Source organism: Danio aesculapii, chromosome 11 (assembly GCF_903798145.1).
Source record: "Danio aesculapii chromosome 11, fDanAes4.1, whole genome shotgun sequence".
NCBI lineage: Eukaryota > Metazoa > Chordata > Actinopteri > Cypriniformes > Danionidae > Danio > Danio aesculapii.
Genome location: NC_079445.1, coordinates 32,358,829 through 32,385,422, shown reverse-complemented (window position 1 = coordinate 32,385,422; position 26,594 = coordinate 32,358,829). Strand labels below are relative to the sequence as shown.

Genomic DNA, 26,594 nt, shown 5'->3' with positions numbered 1-26,594 from the left:
TTTAGCCAGGAAAGGAAAAGGCATTTGGCTTGATTGCTGTTGCCTCTCTTGTTCTCCTTCTTTCATAAATACAAAAGAGAGTGAATAGAAGCACTCCAGCAACAAAGAAAGACCATGAAAGGGTGACGGGGGTTAAACATATAACCTTATAGATCGATGGTGCATAAAGCAATTAAACAATTTAAGCAATAAACCAAAATATTGTTATTTTCATTATTATTATTGGACATTGGTACTTTTTTTCTTTCAAATCGTATTTATGTTTTTTTTTGTACCCTTTATTACTTTATGTAATTTAATCACTATTAGAAATCAAATTAAAGCTCTAATTTAAATTTAATTTGATAATATATGTACATACATACATACATACATACATCCATATACAGTATATACACCAGCTCTGCAATCAGCTGTTAAACTCCAGCACCTATGTTCAGCTGAAGCAGCATTTACTAAGCTATAGTTCTCTCTTAAACTACGCAAAATATTGCATGCGATATCATCATACGATAGTCAAATTGCAAATAATACGGCCCTTTGAAGTAAAAGCTGCTCATGTTAAACCCGAAAGCGAAGTAAATAGACTAAATTCGTTTGAAATGACATTTTTACTCAACTTCATAGTTTCAGTTGAGTGTTTGAATTAAGTCCTTCTGTGAAATGATGTGGCTTCTTTCACAGAACAAAGCACGCAACATATTTCATAACACATAAACCATATGTTGTTGTGGTCATGTGTTTATCAATCTCGTTGAATCAAATGAAAACAGTTATATTTTGTTCATCCTACGTTTTTTTCCTGGTTTCTTCTAGGCATATTTGGTTTTTACTGTGCAACTTGCGAGAGAGAGAGCGCCCTCTGGCCTTCAAAGGAAATTTACTACTGATCACATCACCATACTTTCCTCATAAGATGTGCAAGACAATCGCAGCTTTTGCTAAATCGCAAATGCGATTTAAAGGCGATTTACTATGTCGGTAATATGTTGGCCAGAAAGGCAATCAACGGTAATTAAATTGTATGACTTTCTGGCCAACATTTTACTTACTTTTTAACTTGAAAGCAGCCAAAAATTTCTACGCACAAGTATTATTATTATTATTATAATTATTGTTTTATTACTTTTTAAAATATCTTCTTGTTATTATTGTTGTGTTTTAGACGATTAGGAATGCACTGAAGGCAAGGGCAAACATTAATTTCGTTGTATTTTGTACAATGACTATAAAGATTCTAATTCTGATTATTCAGCCCTAATCCAAATATTACAAACATATAAATTACCATTCAATCAGTATATTTTAATGAAAGAGCATCCAGAGAAGTTATGCAAAATGTTTTGCTTTCCATTGTGTGTTGCATTCAGCTAACATCCAATAAACCTGCTGTTCCGTGACGCCATCTGTGACGCTATTCTTATGGAGGTCAAATGGTACACACATCTGCTGAAGCCCTGCTGCTACAAAAGTGGAAGGCCTTTAGATGTATTTGCTCTTAATCGCTATACAGCCACATTTTATGAGCACATGCTATAATTGGCATGGAAGGCCATTTGAAGTGGAACACTTAAGTCCAGCTCAGATTATATGATGGTTTCATACAGATGACGGAAGCACACATGATGTTCGCTGAACTGAGATCAAACAAGAGTGTGTAAAGGGGCTGGACAGGTGTCTATCCAAGATGAGTGATAATGACAGAACGGCGAAATCGCTCCTGACGTATCTAGAGGCGCTCACAGTTCACGTCCGTTCTCTCTCATGTTTATCTGAAGAGGGTGAAAGAGAGATGACAAATAATGAAGACAGCAATTACCTCCCCTATAATCTTTCATCAACCCTCTTTTCTTGTTCTCGTCGTTCGCATCACATTCTCCTGAACAGATACAAAGAGCACATTTGCTCAGCTGTCTGTCAGCCCTGGCTTTGACAAAATGCCACCTGCTAATCTGATTTGTCAGGTGCATATTCTGATTATTAAACCTTTACTGGAGCGTAAAGGTCAGATATTTTTTGCTATTCTCAAAGAAAGGAGCAAACGTCGGTGAAAGATAAAGAAAAAACGTCTCATGCATAAACTCAACTTGAGGCCTGAAAGGTTCAATGTATTGTATAAATCAATGTTATGTAATATTTGTGAAGCAAGTTAGATTCCCAGCGAACACAAACTGATAACATGCAAACCTTCTGATATTTTAAATAAAAGCATCGTGCTAATGTGATGCAGCCATTGCAAACAAGCTGTTATTAAAGGAACAACACTGCACAATGCTTGACTTGATAGGAAACAAAATTGGACTTACTGACGGCGATAAAAGATTGGATAGGCCTGACACTAGTTGTCAGTAATTCAGTCTTATTTCCTGCCCAAATGGTTTGTAACAAATTTGCATAATGTCAGCCTATAGTCTCTGTTGACTGTCTGCAAACAATATCTACTTTGACTCACCCTCAAACTCAATAGCTGAAGCCTGGACGAATTTGGTTTGTCTTGTAGATGTGTCAAGAAGATGCTGTTTTCTAACTGCAAAAGCAAATCTAATTTGCAAGCACTTTTAAAGGATGAGGACTCAAACTGATGCAATGAAGCCAGCGCCATTTTTACTGTTCAAAATATTGTTAATCCGAGTGCTGAAAAAGCCGCTGGAAGCTCAATTCATATATGGTGATAGGTGTTTGGTTTCTGACACATGCTGTAAGTGATAAAGTTATGATGACAGACTAGGCCAAATGACCAATCAGAGCAGAGTAGGCTCTCAGAAATGAGTTTAGAAAGGATCGATGAATAAACCATTTTAGCTGATGCAGCAGTTATATTGCTTTATAATATTAACAGGCAGTATCAGTCAAATGGACTAAAATTCATAAATTCAATTTCTAACTAAAAAATGTTGATTAAATAAGTTAAGCAACAACATTTTTGACATGATTTGTCATTTTTTACAGTGTACTGTTGCGCCTTTGTATTGATTTTTTTCAGGTTGCATCAGTCAAAACATTTCTAAATGCATTTTTTTTCTTCATTTACACCAATATCTAGATATCTTTGCTCATATATGGGATTTTCTGGCAAGTAATACATTTTAATGACTTCCCCGAGTACTGCTTAAGGGCTTTCTGCATGAGGTTGGATATTTCAGGAATCGCGTATGAATGAAATAAATAGAATTTGTGTTTAGTGCTCCATATTAGCACTAACACTCGATAATTTATTCATCAAATAATTGTCTCTTAAAACAGGCACAGCCATATCACACTGCAGCCCAAGACAGGTCACTCACTGAAGCTAAGCAGTACCTGGATGGGAGACCACAAGGAAAAACTAGGTTGTTGCTGGATGTGTTAGTGAGGCTGTTCAACCTGCGGTCTATGTGAGTCCTAATGCCCCAGTATAGTGAAGGGGACACCATACTGTCGTCTTTCGGATGAGACGTTAAACAGAGGTCCTGGCTCTCTGTGGTCATTAAAAAAATGTCATGGCACTAATCATTAAGTGTAGGGCCCTTACCCATCATGGCCTTTCAATCATCCCTATCCACCGAATTGGCCCTATCACTGTCTCTCCATTCCACCTATACAGTGCACTGGCGCCATTGTCCTGTGGTTGCCTTCGCACCCTTTAAGTGGATGCTGCACTCTGGTGGTGGTGTGGAGAGACCCCTCCCCCTCATGATTGTGAAGCACTTTGGGTGTATGTCCTATTTAAATACACATTACATTACATTGTAAGTTAATTATCACTGATTCACAAATATGTGCACAGCCTAAATATTAAAATAAGATTAAATTTTTCTTGCACTGCTTATCATGACATCCTTAGTTTAATGTTTTTTTATATTTTTTGGGGGTGGTGGGGGGGGGGGGGGGGGTTTACCTTTAACGCACAAGAAAGTACCTTTTACTTTCTGTTACCTCTTACCTTTTACTGCCAGGAAAGTGTGGGGAGCAGAGAGAGGGGAATGATCGGCATAGGACCTTGAGGTGGGAATCGAACTCGGGTAGCCGTGAGCACGTACTACTACACACCACTATGCCATTGGTGCTATCTAGTTTAACGGTTTTAAATGACATTAGAACACTTTAAAAGAAAGTCCCAAATTAAGACATTTATTTTATTATATTCATTTTGTATTTGTGCACAAGACTGCACAAACAAGTTGCATCTTGACAAATTAGCAAGCAATAACATCTCCTTTATTTAAAGCGTTTGTATTCAAATCTGAAAATCCAGTGCTCCCAAATCATTCGCCCATGGCTGAATATTAAACATCTGACAGGCTGTGATAGCAGTCAAACACAAATTATTTGTCGCGCCACACTTGTCGTGTGAAAATTCAACAGAAGCCTGTTAAATTCCAGACTCTTTGTGTGGCTTGATTTCTTTTTAAATCGTTGACTGCATCTGTCTGATTCAGTATACTACACACTCCTTTCCATAGGCTGCAGTAGGGTTCAGAGACGGTTTCATCAGCTCATTTCTGAGCTCCGGGGAGCTGGAAGCCCCCCCGTGGCTTCCTCCTGGAGGAAAAGCCGATATGTGGGACAGAGTAGCCGGAACGCTGGGTTTTCACATCACTTATTAGAATTAGGAATAGCACGGGCGACTGTGTTTTGCTCTGTGTCTATGGATATGTGGCCTAATTCTGTTAGATGTCTAGTCGGTTGCTTTCAACAAGCAGCGAGACCCTCCCCTCTCTCTGAAAACATGTTCATGCAGTTCCCACTCCTCCACGGGTCTGGTTTTGAATCATCGCTTTCTCTCTATCTCTCCCTGTGTGTGTGTGGCTCCAAAACATTCAGAGGAAACTAGTGCACAGCTTCCTCTCCTACTAACAGTGCCAAACCAATTTATTATATTTTTTCTCCGTCTCGCATCCTACCACCCACCAAAGTGCGGCTCGCTTACGCTAACCCTAACACGTACAGAGCGTCGCCTCTCTCACTGGGGCGGTACGGATTACCACCGTGCTTTAATTGACAGCCTCCGTGGAGACGAGCAGGAGAAGTGGCAACGGTAACCTGGAAACACAAAAGAGCCTATTTGTGCTGTCTGACTTCAGAAGGGAGACAGGCATCATCAAAAACTCTGAGTGAGAGATAAAGAGAGGGAGAGGGGGAGAATTGTTATTATTTTTGAATAAAAACCACCCGTTCGCTCTCTTTTCCAAAGCAGTGCTCACACTGCGCTTAGTGCATCCTTGTGTGTTAAAGAGCGGCACACAGACACACGCACACACTCACTTCCAGCACACGGATGTCAGAGAGACATCAGAGCTCTGAGCCGGAGTGCGGGAAAGAAAAGAGAGATAAAGAGGAACATGATTAGAAACTAATTGGTGTGAAAGAGATTTGTGATAGAAAGCAGACGGGGGAGAAGGAAGCAGAGGATGGTCTCGCTTTGAAGGCGACATTCTCTGAGAAGCTCTTTGATGTCGCCCCGCTATCCGAGTCTCCTGCTGCACCTGAGCCAGGATGGGTGCTTTAAAAATACCTGTATTTTCCTTCCCACTTAGGCCTGCACAATTAATCCAAATATATCAGTGATTTGTTTTACAGGCCAGTATAAATGGGTAACAGCTACTGTATGTACTTGCACTGAACATACTGTACCCTTAAACTCAAGCTTGATCTATGCATTTACCTTAATAACCAGGTGCTTTCTTGGTCAAGCAGTAAAAAGAGCCACCAGAATGAATTTATTTATTTATTTATTTAATTGTTTATTTATTTATTTAGGTAGGACTCTTGTTACAGGTAAATATGGTTTATTTAACATCTATCTATCTATCCATCCATCCATCCATCCATCTATCTATCTATATTTTTTTAATTAATTTTATTTTACATTTTTTTAAGTAGGTATATTTGGCCATATGGATTTTAAAAATATTTCCACACAATCAGCAGCTTTACTATTTGTTTAGTTTGTATATATGTAATATGTTTAATATTCCGCAGGGATACATTAAATAACTAAGAGAGTGCAGATGAGAAAAAAAGCAGTTCAGCTGTTTTTACCTCAGCTGTTTTTTAAGCAGCAAATCAGCGGAGTTGGGTGTAAAGGCTGATTTATACTTCCGCCTGGAAATTGCGGGCGTCCGCTGACTGCGCGCGTACCTCACTAAACAGACGAGGCTCTTATACTTGACACGCTCGCCGTTGAGATATTATTTAAAATGACACGGGGTGGTCATAAGAAACCCACCGTAATGTCAGATGGAAAAACAGAGAAGTAGAAAGTTTCCGGAACTACGTGTCAAGATTTTAAACTAATTATTTTTTATTATTTTTATAAATTATTTGAATGATTATAAGGATTTTTATAACAATTCAAGATTTTTTTTAATCAAATTTTGATGCATCACTTGCTTTTGTTCATGTCTCAGATGGTTTTACACATTAAAGTTTCTTAAAATATTAATGACAACAGAACATGGGTTGCTTTACAAATATAGCTGTTTTATTATGGCAAGAATAAAAGCAAAAAAGTGCACTTACTAAAAAAACTGTTTTTTTTAATTATTTAGCGCGCTCCACAATTGACATTACTGGCTAGTTTCTGTCTTATGCTAAAAAGGCAAAAATGGTCCAACATTTCTGACCATTCTTAATTATAAAGCCTAGAAAAATCAGTATATTGTAAACGGATAGGTTCAAATATTTCTTTCCAGTTATCAAAGAAATAATTTGTTCCTTAATTATAGTATTGTAAATATTACATCTGTTTTAAATTCAAAATTGTAATATATACATCAGAGTAAAACCTATGACTGGTGGAAAAACATATTCTGTAATTGTGTACTTGGGTCTCCACTTTTGCTATGGCCTCTTTTGGCTTTAACAAACTTATCCCTCTGGTTTTTCCAAACATTTTAACAAATACTTTCTTTCCCACAGGTGTTGCAATTTCTAGCCAAGAATTATTGGTCATCTAGTTATCCCTATGATCACGCATGGACGGATCATAAAGATGTCTTTATGTGAACTGTTTGCTCGAGCCCAAAAAAAAGGCATGGATCCACGAGCCGAAATAATGTCGCGCACACCCAAAGCGAACCTCCACGAACACAGCGAGGACACCAGATTTGCCACTCGCACCCAAGTGAACTAGTGAACGTGTCAAGTATAAACCAGGCTTAAGGCGTTACTGTATTCTAATTACATTTTTGAGGAACGCAGTAATGCAACGGATTACATTATAAATTTGTGCAATTTGATACAGTTACTAAAGTCAATGTAATTGCGTTACAAATATAGTTTTTAGAAGAAAAAATTATTCTTTTAATTCATGTTTTTACTGCAACGTCAGTTAATAAGCATGTGATTTTAAATTGCTGGAGATTGTGACATGACTGCTGACATGAGTGGTTGCTTCTTCAAGTGTAAAGACAGACATTACTTTGATTTCATTGAGCGGAAAAACAAAAATATTGCTGTGAAATGCAGTCTATGTCCAGTCTCTAAAGAACTTTCAACTGCTTTTAGCTTGAGCAGCAACTTGTTTAAGCACTTGAATAGAAAGCATTGTATGACAACTCGTCGCCAAAGAGGACACTTGAGCCCAAAAACACAGTGGTCCAACTCAGCCTAAACAGGCAAAATAAAATTTTTGTGCAGGATCGGGAGTGAAGGTATCTTCTGCTTATGGGGCCGTTCTCATATCGTGTCTTTTGCGCACGTAAGTTTGTTATTTCCAATGGAAGTTTTTTCCAGGCGCACCAGTTGAAAACGTCAAGTCACTTGACAAGAACTGACCAATCAGCTTCATACTTTGTATGGAATATACACATTTCGGTAGACTAATTACCTCAGACAAACAAAGAAACCCAAACACTGCAGTGCTTTTGCATACTATGGATGTCAATGGTTACACATATCCAGTTTTCTTCTAAATGTTTTCTATTGTGTTAAAAAAAAAAAAAAAGACAAACAGGTTTCGAACAAGTGAATGATGAGAGAATTTTAGGCTTTTAAGTCTTTTGAATATGTCAAGCTGCTGTGATCAGCCCATTGTAATGTTTTTTCAGTCAATATTAAATTACAGAAAGTGCTGAAGTTTATTTTGTATTTTTATAGGTATATTTTTATGTTTGAAAAGTAACTTCAAAGTAAAGTAATTAGTAATCTGATTACTTTTTACATGAAGTAATACATAATGTAATCAGATTACAATTTTCCAGTAGCAGTCAGTAATTTGTAATCTATTACCTTTTTAAAGTAACTTACCCAACACTGCAAATCAGCATATTGCAATTTTTTTTAAGGATCGTGCGACACTGGAGTAATAAATTACAGGAATAAGAAAAGAAAATAATAATATCATTTTTAATATAGCATATTACTGTATATTTGATCAAACAGAACAGGCGTTTTTTTTAATGAAACTTAATTTTTTGGATCGCAGTGTAAAAGTGTGTGAAGTTGAAGAAACATCGTGGATTGTCTGGTATAAACAGCTTTGATTATTGTGCTGAACTGCATGAGAGTTGACTGAAACTGTGCAAACCTGCAATCAGTAACAGCTTTAGTGATTATAATGTGTTCAGTGCCACACTCCAGTATTGTCATGTTCCTCACGTCGTGTAATTTACTGCAGCTTTGTTTTGAGCCAATGTAAACTTGGCCACTCAAGCAGTTTTGTTTCAAACAATGGCCTAATGAATGCACACACGCTAAACACTAACTAAGGGCGAATTCAATTGGAATAACACATACTATAAAAACAAAGTGTGATGACAAAAAGAAAGAACCACTAGGTGTGTATGTGTGTATGTATGTGCATGCATTTTATAATTTCTGCCCACATCAAACTGACCTGAAAAGCCAGACTGGGGGTCACAGAGTAAGTGATGGCATTTACGACAACAGGTTCACAATAACAAAACAGCGCAGGAAAAACAGCACACTGATGCTATTATCTGTGGCAGGTAGCAGTTAGGCATTTGAGTGGCTGGATGACCAAAAACATAGGCACAAGAAGAATTTTCCTATTTCCCAACATGAGAAAAAAAAAAGACTGTTCTTCTTTGGCTCCATGCTAATTCCTCTGCTATCAGTGATTAGCACCCGCTGGGGAGCTGCAGGGCAGAAAAGTCCGCTACTAGGCTCAGCATCTGTGGACAAGAGACTGCAGTCGCACTAGTTGGCTGGACGGAAGCGGTATTAGCTGAAGAGACACCTGAGGCCTCCTGAAAGAGCCACGTTTTACACACTCAGACCAGCTGGGAGACTGCCAGAGCCTTCTCAATACGCATACACTAACTCGCTCATTTACACGCTCTCCACCTCATGTATCTCGCTTTTTCTTTCGGAATCAGCACACACTTCTCCACCTGTGGCTCAGACACTCATGCCGGAGTGCAAGCAGAATGACGGACGGAGAGAGAGAGAGAGAGAGAGAGAGAGAGAGAGAGAGAGAGAGAGAGAGAGAGAGAGAGAGAGAGAGAGAGAGAGAGAGAGAGAGAGAGAGAGAGAGAGAGAGAGAGAGAGAGAGAGAGAGAGAGAGAGAGAGAGAGAGAGAGAGAGAGAGAGAGAGAGAGGTCTATAAGAGCCTGCATGTTCTGGAGTGGAGTAGTGCATGTAGGAGGACACTGCTGGTGTTTGATTGATGATGAAAGGATGAGAAAAGTAAGAGAGAGATAGAGAGTGGACACAAATAAGGGAGGGAGTACCTATAGGACACTTCAGAAATGAGGAAGAGTGATATATCTAAATAACTTGATCAAGTTTTCAAAGCTTGTGAATATTCATATTTATTATATATATATATATATATATATATATATATAGTCATAAAAACACAGAACAGATATAGGAAATATGTTGAGAGTGTGTGTGTTTTTTTTACTAAGAAATTTTTTTAGTATGCAATAATGTGGCATTAATTCATACATTTTCCCTTGGCTTAGACAATTATGTATCAGGGGTCACCACAGCGGAATGAACTGCCAATTATCCCAGCATATATTTTATGCAGCGCATGCTCTTCCAGCCACAACCTAGGACTGGGAGAGCAATAATATAAGAATATCTAGTTCAACAAACACTAATATTCAGTCACATACAGTGCTCAGCATATTCAGTATGAGTACACCCCTTACAAATCTCTCATTTAAATAAATATTTTATATAGGAAGCTTTACAATACTATATTTGTGCATGTACATTAGATTAGTCAGTACTGAAGCCAAATCTGGAGCTTATCTGACAAAATCACTTATGCTAACGGTCCAAAATTAGTAGACCCAAATTTGTCTGTTATAGATAAATATAAGAAAAGCTAAAAAGGTATAACATTTTGTTGAAATGTTGTCGTTTGTAATTTTGTTTTCCAATATTTAGAATTAATTTAAATGTATTATCTTTATCTTTCACATTTGATTGTAACACAATAATGTGCACAAAAAGTGAAAAGCGCTACACTAATAAACTTGACTTGAACTGAACTGGGTGGCAGAATGAAGTGTACTTGAACCCGAACAAAGCAGAAGCCTTCTTTAGTTCAAAAAGAGTTATGCTCAGAGAAGCATAGTATTACAATGGAGAGACTATTCAACACGGAGAATGAGACTAAACTGAAGAAAAAGTCTTTTTTCTGAGAATATAAACAGAGAAGCACATGAGTTAAGCAGAGAGCTGAAACTGTCCGACTCCAGTTTATCCACATGTATAAGCAAGTCAGCTGCCGACTGCCCAGACAGTGTGTAGTGCCCCCTGTTGAACAAAGACAGCCGTGGCATCTCAGCAAACCCACTGAGAAGAGTCTCACAAGGCTCAAAAAGAACCAGTTCGACTGTTATGAAACAAATTATGAAATCTAAATTAACCCAAAGAAAGGTTATTAAAGATCTGCTGCACAGACTTAATCAGCAAGATTTGTTAAACAAACGTGAAGGACAGCAACTCTTCAAGGAATTAAAAAAAAAGAGAGAAAATGATTTCAACTAAACCAAGCTGAATCAGACAAGCTTCAGTCTTTGTCCTTTAAAAAAAAAAAAACCCTGACTTCATCTCAATTGAGGTTAATGCTTCTAAACAGATCGAAATCTCTCTCACCATCGCACAAACTGTCAAAACATCTCCTAAAACTCTAACTTCATTTTTTAAAGCTTACCTCCAAAAGCCCTTGACTCAAATCAACGGATCTCAGTGGAATGGACTGTATTGAGCAAAACATCAAGCTACAGTGTTAAGATTTAAAAACGGCTCAAACTATTTCCATTTTTGAAACACAAGCAATGGATTTGTTGTAGTAGTTTTTTTGTTTGTTAGTTTGTTTTTTGTTTTATTTTTTTGCATTTGGGAAAATCATCAAGCCAGACACTTTCTGCTTCCCTTAGTTGACCTCTTTATTGCAGATGAAAGTGGATGTTATTTTTTTATTTGTTTTTATTTTACACAGTAATACTTTTCAACGTAATACTTAATTAAAAATAATCATATGTTTTTGGGTCTAAATACTGTACCAATTAGGCCTGCACGATATTGGAAACATGTACCATTGCAATATTTTGTTATTTGTTATATATATTGCGATATGACTACAATGTCACTAAATCACTTGAATCTCTCTATCTGAAAAGAACTGATCATTTTAGATCAATTGGGATGATTCTGTAGAAAAGTGCATCTGCATAAAATCTTAGAAACAACCTACAAACATAGATAACTACATTGAATTAAAAAAATACAATTGAAATGAAGTATTTGATCATTTTTAAGACAATTTTAACTGTACAATTTCTTATAGCTGAATTCTTTTAAAAGTCATTATACAGTCACAGGCCTCAAAAACACATGTAAATTTTGCATATCAGTCGGCACCAGTGGTGCGTCGACACATGCACTCCGGTGCTCACGGTGACCCAATTCAATTCCCGCCTTGTGGTCCTATGCCAATCCTTACCCTCTCTCTGCTCCCCAAACTTAATAATCTCTACTGTCCTATCAATTAAAGGTGAAAAACCCAGAAGAAATAATATAAAAAATAAAAAAATTTGCATATCATTGCATAACACTGCATATCCAGCGATGTGACTATTGTGAATGATCACATTGCAATATCAATGCTGAAACGATATATTGTGCAGACCTAGTACCAATAATATCAAAGATTAAGAATGACACAATAGACCATGTTCGGGTTATAAAGTTATTCTGGATAAATACCAAAACATTGGGCATTTAGTTAAATTTGATACCTACTGTTTGACACAATGAGTACGTTTACATGGACATCAGCAGTCGAATGATTTGCCTTAATCTTAACAAGACAATAATTATGATCAAGGTGTTTACAGGAGTTACTTTTTAAATGTTCCTTTTAGGATCCCGTTTTACATGTTATAGCACATAATTCAATTAACATCATTGCGTCTCCACACTATCCACATTTCCACCATAGTTTCATGTAATTTTGAGTGTTTTTGCAGTTTGGCACTTTCACTTTCATTCGGAACATTTCATGCATGTCCCCCGTGACAAACAAGTTATTGGATGCGAGTATGAACTGCTGGAAGAGTGTTGTTTTAATGGAATTTAATACCACAAGTCGTATGGGGAAAAATAACTAATAAATAATAGTTTACATGTCTGTACTGCACTTCAATAATGTGACTAAAATTGGCATTCTCCACGTCTTTCTCCTTTCTGTTTATTACGATTATGACTTTAGTCGGATTAAGGTAATCAAAAGTCACTGTTTACATGTTAGACTCTTAATCAGAGTATCGTCTTAATCATATTAAAATCAGATTATTAGTGTCCATGTAAATGAACTCAATGTAAAATGATCAGGTTGTAAAAACATAAATTTGTATGCATGTGTCTCTCTTTGGAGAAACTAGGTGCTCTCAAATAATTGTTGTGGTACCACAATATCACATCAACATAATGAATGCAAAATAAAATATCGACATTGTCAAAAATCCTGAACATATACATATATATATATATATATATATATATATATATATATATATATATATATATATATATATATATATATATATATTTGTTCAATAAATTTATCAATAAAGAAAAGAAAAGCACACATAAATAATTAACCTCAAAAAAAGTCTAAATTAGTACCTTTAAAGTACTTTAAAATTCTAAGACGCATTCTTTAGGGTCAAATAAAGTGCTTTGTTTTTAAGGGAACAAATGCAATGACAAGCTGACAGTGTAATCAGCATACAGTGCTTTAAGCCAGATGCTGATTGGTTTGTGCAGTGCTGCATGAAGTCAAATGTATCATATGATTACTATGCAATTTTCATGCCAACATAAAAATCAAAGCAATTCATTGAGTTGTACAACAATGCAAAATTATGTGAAGCAGACACAAACATGCACTGCCAGCATTAACATCACACAAGGCCACAGTTTCCTTCATCTGTACAAAAACCTTGCCGTAACACCTGCTGACATCTAAACTACTGACTGATATCAGTTCACCTTCTGAAGCCAGACATATGAGAGTCCCGGAAACACGATAACAGACAAATATTAATATTTGAAAAGTAAAAGTCTATATTTATTGGTTGATATTAGATGTCAGACTCTATTTTATGAGGCTCAATGAACCATGGAAAGCTATAGTGGAAAACTATACTGTGGGAGAGATTTTCTTGTAAACAAACAGGCAATTATAGACGATAATATGAACCATTATCAATACACAATGGTTTATTTCTTATCTCCATGAATAAATGACTAAAAGCCATTATTGTCATTATTATTTTAATATCATTTTATTGCTGTTATTAAAATTACTTAAAGATACATATAATGTTGGCCCTGAGTCAATTTATCATTTGATTTCAATTTATTTATATTGTTTAAAGGTGCAGTAGGTGATCTGCCAAAATGCTATCTGTTAGCATCTCTTTAACAAACACAAAACACTTTGCAGTCAAAAGCCACGCCTTCTGAAATCACGAACGCGCACCTTAAGGATCACAGAGACCCACTAGATCATGTCGTTCGCCAGTTAGAAAACTTTATAGTACTTTTTAATACTACAATTCTGATTTATATCCATCTAGTTTTCAGTTTTGTAACAAGCAAAGCTTGTCATAATCTGCAATATTTCATGCATGCAAGGATCGCTGGTCTCACTCTCTCACATGCTTTGTCCTAAAGCGACTACTGTATGCTTAGTACTTGGCCGGCGGGGTGCATGAATTACACTTATTATTAAGCTATACTGACATGTTATTTCGGACCGAATATTCAGGTTTTCATTGTTAAAAAATGAACCAACGTGATGTGAATATAAAACAAACTTTACCACAGTAAAGCAGGCTAGGCTATTTATGAAATTGAAAATAGTCATATCAAGCTTTCAGTGGCTGAACAACACTTCTGTGCATATAACCCATTTGTAAAACAACACAATCTACATAAGCTTAGTGTGACTAAAATAGTTTTAATAGTTGCAAAAGTAGTTCCAATAATAATTCAGGATTTTAAAAAGTTAATTCCACATTTGTTTTTAGCACTGTCACTCTCTCGTGTCCATGTAAACGCCGTGTGTTTGTGTACGCGCAAGCGGCAGATCTGCGTAAACTGGGTGCACAGATGTACAAATCTACATTTGTTGACAGACAGTTTGAGCTACTTAGCAGAATTATAGAAATTGTTGGCGCGACAAATTGTAATTGGATGGACATTTTTTAGTCTTACCCAGAATATTAATAATAAAAGTATTAATAGCATTACCCAGACTCCAGTGCCTAGACTGCAGCTCTGCACAAAAAGTTTGGCCAGAGGAGAAATGGTCAAGCCTAACTGAGCCTGGTTTCTCTCTAGGTTTTTTTTTTCCCTTCACTTTCGTCAATCGGTGAAATTTGTTCCTCCCCACTGCCGCCACTGGCTTGCTTGGTTGGGACTTGTGGAGCTGTGCAGCAATGGATTTGCTCTTCAGTGTTTGGACTTTCAGCAGTGAAATTTAAGCCACACTGAACTGAATTAAACTTCAACTCTGAAAACTGGACTGACACAGTTTCAATTTACTAGACATTCTATGTTAAGCTGCTTTGACACAATCTACATTATAAAAGTGCTATAAAAATAAACATTTTAAATTTAATATAAAAATACGTATAAATACATTTAGATCATTTATTTTTAAGACTTTCAACCAGCACAAACAAATGTTTCTGAAGAAAATCACCTAATACCGTGTTTCCCAACCCTGTTCCTGGAGGCACACCAACAGTACATATTTTGGATGTCTCCCTTATCTGACCTATTCATTTCAGGTTTTTGAGTCTCTTCTAATGTTCTGATGATTTGATTTAGGTGTGTTTGATAAGGGAGAGAATGAAAATGTGTACTGTTGGTGTGCCTTCAGGAACAGGGTTGGGAAACACTGACCTAATGCACCTTTAAATTTAGTCAGACCAAATTAAAAAAAAAAGTAGTTTCTGTGACCATTTGTTATGTATTCATACATATTTAGCATAATGTACCTCGCCAATACTATTACATACTAATACTATTACAGTTTTTTCTTGCTCAAAATTAGGTTGTATCTTAATAATACCATTTTTGCCACTTGTGGTCTTACAAAGTAAAGTAAAACATAATCTTATTTAAAAAGGCTAATATTAAATGTAAGTAAATAAATTAGCAGTGCATGAGCAACACTTGGGGTCTGTTGGTAGCCATGACTGCCTGCCTAATTTTGTCAAAAGGTGGAGGTGGTACAACATTTGATGGGAGTAATTGTCTTGTGATTGTCTATGAAGGAAAAACCCTGTATTAGAACCCTGCAGTCACTTATATTGGCTGACAGTAATTTAAATGTCAATGAATTACTGCCACAAAGTCCTATTTTTAACCCCTTCCCCTTTCACTGTACTACACAACCATAACAATTCAACACTGACAGCACCAGACTCCACATTATCATTTGTAAGTGTGTGTTTGTGTGTATTAAGTGCATGAGGAACGCACTGCAGGCTGCTCTTCTGCTGTATTGACTCAGCGTGAAACCTGATACGGACACAAAACTCATCCCAGTCAACATTGGGAGCCCGCTGCGTGTGACTACACACACTCACACACATTTCTCAAACAGCAGGAGGTGAGCACACGAGTGGCAACATATATTATAAACTCATTTTATGTGTGTGTGTCTCGTGAGCGCACAGAACCTGTTTGTAATCTAATCACATCTCTAATATCGTCATACATTACGTCGCGTTATTATGTTGACGCTCGCTCAAATAGCTGTGTATAAAAGCCTGTGCAAACATTATGGGAAGTGTGTAAATGCAGAACGGCTTGATTCCATACTGACAGTCACTACAAAGTGGCGTCTTCCACATCATTGAAGCCACCGTGCCGAATTTCCATCGCATATGTGGTATTATAACAGCGATGGGCTGTTCACATGGTAACAGATTGACAACGGGACATGCAGATGCTCTTACTTGTGTCTCTCTTCTGTCGGTTTAAAACAAGCTCGCAGGGACGTGTGCAGGGACTCGTTTCATCCGCCTTCAAAAGTGGTTTTTCTAAAGCTCACTCTTGTGAAAACTTTCAGCGAGTGACTGATAAACATCTCACCTGTGTTGACCTCCAGCATTCTCTTCTTCTTCATCTGCCGCTCTTTTTTCTCTCGTTCGGCTTTTTCTTTGGCTATCCTTGCTTTCCTCTGTTTCTCCTCTGCCTCTTTTCTCCTTATGTTCTCCTTCATTGCTTGCTGAAAAAACAAAAAAAAAGAAAAGACAAAGATAAAGCAGAGCATTGAGGAAGCAGGTAAAGTCTGATGGGAATAGATAAAACTGATAGTTACAAACAAATGTTTGGTAGTTCTTTAGGTGTTTTCTTTTTTAGGGGTGTAATGGTATGTAATTCATTTGTAACAGTATGTAACGTAACGGATGTAATTCATCCCGATTTGTTCAGTTCTTGTTCTCCCATGACTAATACAGTCAGTCCAGATGTGCAGTCAATGCAAGGCAAAATAAACACCAAAGCAGTGCAACAAACAAAAGGAACACGGTCTTTAGTATAGGGTTAGGCTTAACCTAATCCTAAAAGTCTTCTAATTTTAAGTTTTGTTTTTCATTATTCATTTTATTTTGCACTTTATGTGTTGTGAAAAAGTAATTCTGACTTTTCAAAATAAACAGAAAAAGCAAGCATTGTGGATTTGTTGCTTATTCCTGTAGTAACAAACCCATATTGACTCATGACCTCAAAAACCGAGGTGCGTGCCGAACCGTGATTTTTTTTGCACCATTACACCCCTTATATATAAGCACATATCGCAAACACGTTAAGGGCGTGTTTGCATCTACTTTTGATGTTTTAAAGACGGAACTGATGTTCTGCGCCCAGGCGCATGGTCTAACAGGGCTGTGCTTATTCTCTTATTGAGTTATGGGTGTGTTTTGAGCATAACATGCATTAAGCCAGTTTCTTATCTCCCATTCCCTTTGAGAGTCAGTTGCGTCGCACCATGGTGCATTTGCTATTTACATGGCGGACTTTGTATTTGGAAAAATGCTTTACTAGCGAGAAAACAGTTAAACAGACCATCTGCAGTGCGAGGACAAAGAAAGAGCCTCCTCCATTCTGCCTCTTTACTTTCTCTTTACTTTACTCTTTTACTTTCATGGATAAAGAACAGTGTTGTGCTCACTCCACTAAAGACATTCATTAGCCTACATAACTAATTTCATTTGTTAAGAGCAAATATTTGTTTCAAAATTCAAAATTTAGTTCTAACTTCAAGCACTTATATCCAAACACACGTCCTGTTCTTTTGCCCCATTTGGTGGTGCATACGTCTCCAAAACTTGACTGGTGGATAAATCTAAACTAGTTTTTATTAAAACAAATCTAAATACACATATAATAAATAATACTACTAATAATAACATGATACAAAAGCAAACTGTCATGAAAAAAAAAAACTGAGGTGAAGAAGGCATGGATGTAGTGGTTTTTATATTTATGTAGAAAATAATATTTTTTTTGTAAAATTTTATTCCTTTAATTAATATGTAAATATATTTGTGTATAGCTACACATCTTACGTCTTATTGCGCTGGGTGTATGATAAAGCCCAGAGTTAGCCAGAGGTATGAATAATTACGGGCTTGACTGTATGTTTTCATATAAATTCAATAACTGAACGAGTTGATAAATTCCATGAAAACAATTATAAAAAAATGACATTACAACAACCAAAATACCATAAAAAATCTAATCTAAAGTAATTAACACTTTTACTCAGCAAGAATTAATTAAACTGATCAATTAAACTTAGAGAAAAAAGTTCTATCGCATGATGTGTACCGAACTGTGACTTTTGTTTACCATTACACCTCTAAAATATAAACAGCTGTAATAGTCAATAATGGATTCTTTTAATTTATTATTAAGAAGAGTATGAATAATTTTGAAAATGCAAATTTTTGCTCAAAAGTATATAAAAGCTGAGACATCATATTATCTTTTGGGAGAAGATGGTGTCATTTTCAATTAAAAAAAAAAAAAAAAAAAAAAAATATATATATATATATATATATATATATATATATATATATATATATATATATATATATATAAATAAGATTTAAAAAAAAATTGCAGGTTGAATAAAAGTAACTTTAAGTCAGAATTTGCCAGAGTTATAAATAATTTCAGGCTTGGCTGTATGTCTATATATTAATTCAATAAATGAAGCCATTATTAAAATGACATAACAAGAACCTACAAAATATCATACGGGGAAAAAAAATCTTAAGGTGGAAGATTACATTTATCTGAATTAAAAGTAATTAACACTTTTATTTAGCTAGGATTAATTAAACTGATCAAAGCTTTAACTTAGAACATTTTCACATGAATAAACTCATATATTTTATACATCCTACAGTAGTTATTTTGACCCGAAGAGATTTCAGAACATAGAAATCTGAAATACTTGCACATAGAAAAGCATTACAGGTTTGACAGTTTTATTCAAGGAGTCACTTGTGTCCATTAAACTGAATTACCTTTTTAAAATGTTCACTCTCTTGACCTACAAGCTATTCCAAGGAGTGGAATTTACCAAGCTAATGCTTCAGTAAACAGTCGATGAACAGACATTTGAATGCTTTTTTAAAAAAACAAGCTGCATCAGTACAAATGTTCATGTACAAAACTACTCACCCCTAAATGTCTCTATTTGGCGGAGCATCCCTTACCCTTTATAACCTCCAATAAACGCTTCTGGCAAGTGTTCAGAGGATGCTGACACCTCTCTATTGGACTTTTAGCCCACTGCTCATGTGAAAAGCTTCCAGCTCACTGGCATTTTGTGCTTTCTGTGCTGCCACTGCTTGTTTCAAATCCCATCAAAGATTTTCAATGGGATTTAAATCCGGAGGCAGAGATGGCCACTCAAGGACATTCTGAGATCCGTCCCTGAACCAAGTGCTGGTAGACTTGGATATATGCTTGGGATCATTGTCTTGTTGGAAAGTCTAATGATAACCAAGCTTCAATTTACACGCTGAAGGCTCTTCGCCAAAAGGGCCTGATACTTATACTGAGAATCCAAGAAGCCTGTCACATGGTCAAGACTGCCACTTCCTGCAGCAACAAAACAACTGACTGATCCATCTCAAATGAATAACGCTTAAGCTGGATGAATCCATATCAAACAGCTTCAACATTATAAACACTGCTGTTTTATAACCCCATCTTTTTCCGAAAGGCCATATTAGTTACCCTACTGGTATTAAAGTTGCAGTATGCAAGTTTAACAACCAGTGATTTAACTAGGTATTGCACGCCTAGTTCAAAACACATGCAAGCGCAGGTTGCCAGATTGTCGACATCAACAGAAGTAAGCCTAACCATCAAGCCTAACGGCTGATTTAAGGCTTATTTAAACTGTTCTAAATCAAAGCAATGACACGCGCTAGAAGGAATATTTTCTATATTAAATGGAGTTTTTTTTTTTTCCAACCAACACCTTAAATTTATATTTTAGAAACAGCTTCTATTTCTTGCAGCTGAACAACAGAAAACTGACAATGATCACTTCATGTAGACCCTTATGTGCTTTATTCAGTGTTAAATGCTAACAATGTGAGTTTAAATGCCATTTTACATGACATTTATAGGCATACTACTGAAAGCAGCAGCAGATGGTTCACCTCAGATCTTGAAAATAAAATAAACCATTTGAAATTGAACTTTAGAACTGTGACTCAGCAGTGATTCAGCATGTACATTTAATTTTGTTAAAAGTTTAATATGTATTAACTCGATTATAAACCTTACCATTTCGATGAGGTGCAGTAAGTGCACTATTCTGTGCTTCAGAATGGCTGTATTTAAATTTCAGACGTGTTTCGTCTGGTGCAAACAGATAAATTGCTTATTACTCACGTAGCATGTTGTTATGACACAAGGTTACAATGTAAACTGCTCACCTAATGCTAACGTTCGTAATATTTAGATTATTTTTTAGTTAATAACCACCTCATGTGGAACTCCAAATCTGCATCTCATTTAAGAGTCTGTTACTGTCCACCAGAGGTCGCATATCAGTCACAGACGCATGCTTTGAGAGCCTTTCTGACTGAATGAATGAAATACCCAGTTTTCTACCAAGGCAACCTGGGGTGCTGAAATAAAATTGTTAAACTTGCAGTGGGTGAGTTAAAAGAATCAAAACAAAGACATACGTTCTGGCACGTAACGCACATTTTTAAAGCAGAATATCTGATTTTAGCATTGTTTTTCAGATAAACAAGTATGTGCACTTCGCATGTGTCTTAAATATCTGCAAAAATAAGGTATTTTTATGCTTTAGAAGAGTCAAAAACTTACATACAGCACCTTTAAAGGAATCAATATTCTTACAATGAAGTCCTTTTTCATTCATCGTTCAGATGTAAAAATTATTTTGAAAAAAATAAACAACCCCCATACGCAGAACTGGAATTAAGATGAAAATGTAAACGTACATCATATCAATACAATAAACATTCCTCAAAAATGACAGCATTGGAAAAACAGCAGCTGGTAAAGCATTTGATTACAGTGACGGGAAACATTATTTTGTAATCTTACATTTTTACAAGTGATAAAAAAAGGAAAGTTGAGCTCACATACAGTAGGGCTGCATGAAAAAATCTAACATTGCAATATTTCTTTTATTATTCTGCGATCTATACTGCGATATTAATACAATTTCACTAAACAAATTAAATAACCATTTGAAAAGAATTGATAATTTTAGATTGATTGGGATGATTTTGTATAGGAGTGCATAAAAATAATAAACAATCTACAAGCATTAAATAAAGATATAGATACAAATAAAATAAACAGTACTTTATTGTTTTCTAAGGAGTCAAAATGTATTCAAGTATAAAGTAATTGAACAATCAAATGTAAAATAATACCACATGGTCTTTGTTTTATAAACAATTCTATAAAATGAATCGTTATTAATTTGTCAAGTTTGTTAAGTTACAATGGGTGCAATGTCATAGGCCTCAATGCTTTTAAAACCCTCACACAGTTACAGGTCTCAAAAAACACTTGCAAAATGATCAATTTAATCCAGACTTAACATTGCATTAACTCACGCTGTATCACTGTATATGGGAATGTAAAGAAATACAGAACTTCTGGAAAGGTGTGAAAGAAATGATAGAAAAGATTATTGCAGTTAATATACTGATGTCTCCTTTAATATTTATTTCATTTATATCCCATGGAGATCAAGTTAGAAAAGAAGGAGCATCTATTTATGTGTATCCTGCAAGCGAAACGGCTTATTTCTTTAAATTGGAAAAGTATATGTGCACCAAATATAGGCCGTTGGCTGAAAGAGATGGTAACAAACATGTTAATGGAAAAAAATAAGTTGTATATTAAAAAATAAATACATAATTTTTGGAGCTGGTGGTGAAGCTAGAAGATTAGTAAAAGAGGTGATATTGTATTATGAGGTAAAATACTGAGAAGCCTTTTGTTTTATTAGTTCATTTGTTTGCTTGTTGGTTTATGTTATCTGGTACATGGAAATGTGTATGTACATGTTAAAATATAATAAAAAGGAATTGAAAAAAAACAAAAAACAAAACAAAACATTGTGTATTCTCGCTATGTGACTATTAGGAAATGCTCACATTGTGATATCGATGCTAAAAACAATATATTGTGCAGCACCAGCTCCCATGATGGGCAACAATGCAACAACTGTCATTCATAAGTAAGATGGACAAACCGGAAAAAAACTGTACTAAGTAGAGTAAATTGTAGCAGAGTGAAAGAGTCCTCTCATTAACTAAGCCACTTTATCCCCAGGTTTCTCTTTTTTTTTTTATACCAATGCTCTCAACACTTCAGACGTTTTCAAGAAAATCTGGGTGGCAAGAGCAGAGCCAAATTTCTCCTCCTTGCTCGCTTTCTTTTCTTTTTGGACCATTAGTGGTTGAAGAGGGTTGTTAGAAATCTATAACTCCTCTTTTGGTTTGATGAGGGCTACTTTTCTAGGTGTAAGAACACTCGGGCAATCAGAACAAGCTATCAGAAAGAAACATCATTAGAGCAGTCACCTTGTCCTAACACTTCATATGCCTCTTTCTTCAGCCCTCTTTTTTCTCTCCAGCCTTAAAAGCCTTCTCCAGATAATGGATGTATTTGTAAGTGTGCGGAACAGAGCCAGTGGCACACCTCACACAAAGGTAAGGTGTAAGAGGCAAAAGACGAACAGGTTTAATGAGAAAAGGCAGAAAGAAGGAGTGGGAGAGAAAGAGTTCAACACAAATGAAGAAGTAAAAGCGATGGAGAAAAAAACTGAATTCATAATTCCATCATTTGCATAAGGGTTTGAGTGCCACATTTCTAGATACTAAAGAAGTTAAATGTATTTAGAGAAGTAATGCATACATCTTGAAACTTTTATTACACTTGTGTAAATGGAAATATATTACTGGAAAAATGTAGACCTTTTTGTACTATGCCAGCAGGCAAGGGATGTCGTTGGATGTTGCATTTTGTTTGGAAAAGAAAATCGGGTTGACGTCAGAACTCATTGTCAATGTTGGACAGATGTTGCTGTTTGGTTACTTTACAACGCAACCTCAAAACAACAAAATTTCAATGTATAATCATGTTAAAGATTGACATTGTGTGGACGTTACCAATATGACGTCTATCAGACATAGGATTTTGGTTGCCATACCTGACGAATAAATGTCAGTATTTAACGTCAATATGACATTAGTTTAAGATGTTGGCTGGACGTTGGATTTTGGTCACTTTCCAACACAACCTAAATCAACCATATATCCAACGTCGGAAAGACTTTGCATTTTGGTTACTTTACAACACAATCTAAAAACTAAAAAATTTCAATGTCTAATGATGTAACAGCTTGACGTTGTGTGGACGCTACCAATATGATGTCTATCAGACGTTGGATTTTGGTTGCCATACCTGACGAATAAATGTCAGTATTTGATGTCAGTATGACAGTAATTTAAGATGGTGGCTCGACTTTGGTCACTTTCCAACACAACCTAAAATCAACAAAATATCAACGTTATTTCACATCGTTAATGGACATCAAAATAACATTGTCCTTAAATGCTGGCAATCTTAATCTAACCTAATATTAATGTCTTCAGATGTTGTGTGTCTATTGGGATAAGACATGCAAATAAGGCATGATAAAAACACATTTATTGAAAACATTTCCTCACTTCACTTTTTAATCATTTACATTTTTTTTAAGTTACCTTGGTAAATCTGAATGTTACCTTAGCTCATGACAACATAGTATACCAAAAACTATACTGTAGCAAACTTAGTCTGTACCAGAAATTACTATTCCCTACATTAATCCGCAAATATAGCCTACACAATGGAGTGAATGAAACAAGTGAGTGAATTTGAGCACTCAATGCACTGTAAGGGATGGCATTTTGTTTGTGCTTTGCAGGTTGTTAAATCCCTCAGATTAGATTTTCATCTTCTTGGTCAGACTGTGTGATTGTTATTTAACACTTTGCAAACTGTGTATTAGTAATAAAACAAAGTGCTTTGATTTCTGTCATGTACACTGAAAAAATTATTCAAAGATGATTCCTTGGATTTACTAATTGTTTTTAAGTTAAGTTAGTTGTAAACAATTTAATTTAAACAAACAAGTTAAACATTAAATTTAATTTGTTTAAATTCAACATTTGACCAATTTTGCAGATATAATTTTTTTCCAGTGTATAAAAACATTAGATTAACAATTAAACAATTTATTTAGAAACTTACACCGATACAATTCATCTGTGAACGCCATCTTGTGGTCAGATGTAGAAATTAAAAGCTCACAGTGCATTATAGCTAATCTCTAGCATTCTGTTTTCTAGTATTGTCTGTTGAATGGACAACAGTTGTACACTCGTTATTGCAGTGCATTGTGGAATTGATTGAGTGCACTTCAGATCGTCCACTATAGTTCTGGTCACAATTACAAATGGCTGCTTCCTCTAATAATGCACTATACTCACCGGATTTGATTAGGACACATGTTCACCTGCCCATTAACACAAATATATAATCAACCTATCACTTGGCAGCAACTCATTGTATTTAGACATGCAGAAATTATTAAAACCAAGATCCAAGAGAATCAGAATAGGGAAGATTATTTAAGTGACAGAGTGTGGCATGTTTATAGCGTTTTGTCTGGAGGGGGGGGGGGGGGGGGGGGGGTTCAATAAACAGCCATTCTCCTTGTAAAAATACTTTTTTTGGTGCCAGAGGTCAGAGGAGAACGGCCAGACTGGTTTGAGCTAATAGAAAGGCAACAGTAACTCAAATAACCTGCTACTGAGGGAGAAAACATGTGATGATATTTTCTTAGCACACTTTAGGCCCCTTAGTAGCAATTCAACATAGTTTAAACTCTACAGCCAACCTGAGTATTGTTCCTAACCATGTCCATCCCTTTATGACTACAGTGTACCCACAATGTAATGGCTACTTCTAGCAGGGTAACACACCATGTCACAAATCTCAAACTGCCTTCTTGAACATGGCATTGAGTGTGTTACAACTAAACTGCCTTTACAGTCACAGATTTCAATCCAACAGAGCATCTTTAGGATGTGTTGGAATTGACATCAGGTAAAACATCTGCAGTATAAAATGCTTTCTTCGCCTTTATAAACCTATGCCATAGAAATCAAGGTAGTCATGAAGACAAAAGGTGGTCCCGACCTACTAAATGATAAAGTGGCTGGTGGGCATCTATTCAAACTTCATATCTAATATCTGTACAGTGGAAAACTGTCTACACCTTCTCTAATAGGGGAGCTCCTCATGAATGGCTAAGGCAGAGAGCGCTGTCTATTTTCTGCACAGCTCACAGATCTCCAACATATCCATAGTTGCAGCAGTGGTCCCCTAAATGAGCAGGAAATATGGCTATTGACGGCAGGCCAGGACGGAGTATAAGTCACATGATAACGAGGCTTATTCCCCATTGCGTGCAGCGGATTACGGCCACAGTCTGCGATCACAGTAAATCCTGACGAGGGGAAGAGGATAGCGAGATGGAAGGTAGGCTAAATCAGCTTTCCTCTCCATGGCCCTGTGACTATGCGCACACACCGAGCACTTTAAACACTTTCATTAGAATTAGGAGAGAATGAAAAGCAGCGGTGCGTGACCTCACGCTCGGCAGCACGGACATCAATATCAACACTAATACAGGAGGGGGATTCATAATGATCGTGCCCTTCCTTCAACACTTCTAGACTTCTAATACACTGCGTGTGACTTAGTTGCTACATATATTGGCTAAATTCAAATTTCTGCACATTTCAAAACATTTCGCTGGAAGGTATTGACTTTTTTTGTGCCACCTGAGTGTCCAATTTGTTATAGTGAAGTGAATCTTCACTGAGAGAGCAAACAGTTAGAAAATTCACATTTGTGATTCAAGTTTCTTTCAGTAACCAGCTCAATACAATTGCTTTGCAATGTTCATTTTCAGGGTGAAGTCATCATATGCTATTTTTTTTTTAAACTAACTTTTGGAATAGGACTGCATTTCAGCATCGATATTGCAATGTGATCATTCGCAATAGTCACATCCCAGGATATGCAATGTTTGTATTATAATTTATCATTTGCAAGTGTTTTTGAGGCCTGTGATTGTATAATAATTGTAAAAGCATTCAGAAATAAGAAATTTTACCATATGTAACTTTAATCACAATTAATTTGATTGAATTATGTTTATTTTTATTATTTAATTACTGTACCTGAATGCTATTCTATTTGGAAAATGATAAAACACTGGTTATTTCAACTGTATCTTTTTCTTTATTGTATTTATAGATTGCTATAATAGAGATGCACTTCCTTGGCAGAAACATCCCAATCCCAACATTATAAAATCTTTCCTAATTGAGATATTAAGCGATCTGGTGAAATTGTATTCATACTACAATATATATTTCAGTGCTTCAGATTTTCGTGCTTGTATAACAAGGATTCCCAGTATTAGCCAAATGTCAAATTACTTCACTTTTACCTGACTTTTACTGAAAAAT

General features: G+C 36.0%; 1 protein-coding gene across 3 annotated transcripts in view; it reads right to left on the bottom strand.

Annotated features, from left to right (window-relative positions):
* diaph3 (diaphanous-related formin 3) overlaps positions 1-26,594 on the bottom strand; it is a 475,404-nt gene that overhangs the window by 115,615 nt on the left and 333,195 nt on the right. For all 3 annotated transcript variants that reach the window (XM_056468166.1, XM_056468167.1, XM_056468168.1), the window contains one exon: positions 16,579-16,714. In XM_056468166.1, the coding sequence (XP_056324141.1) occupies positions 16,579-16,714 (136 nt within the window). The remainder of the gene's footprint in view (positions 1-16,578; positions 16,715-26,594) is intronic.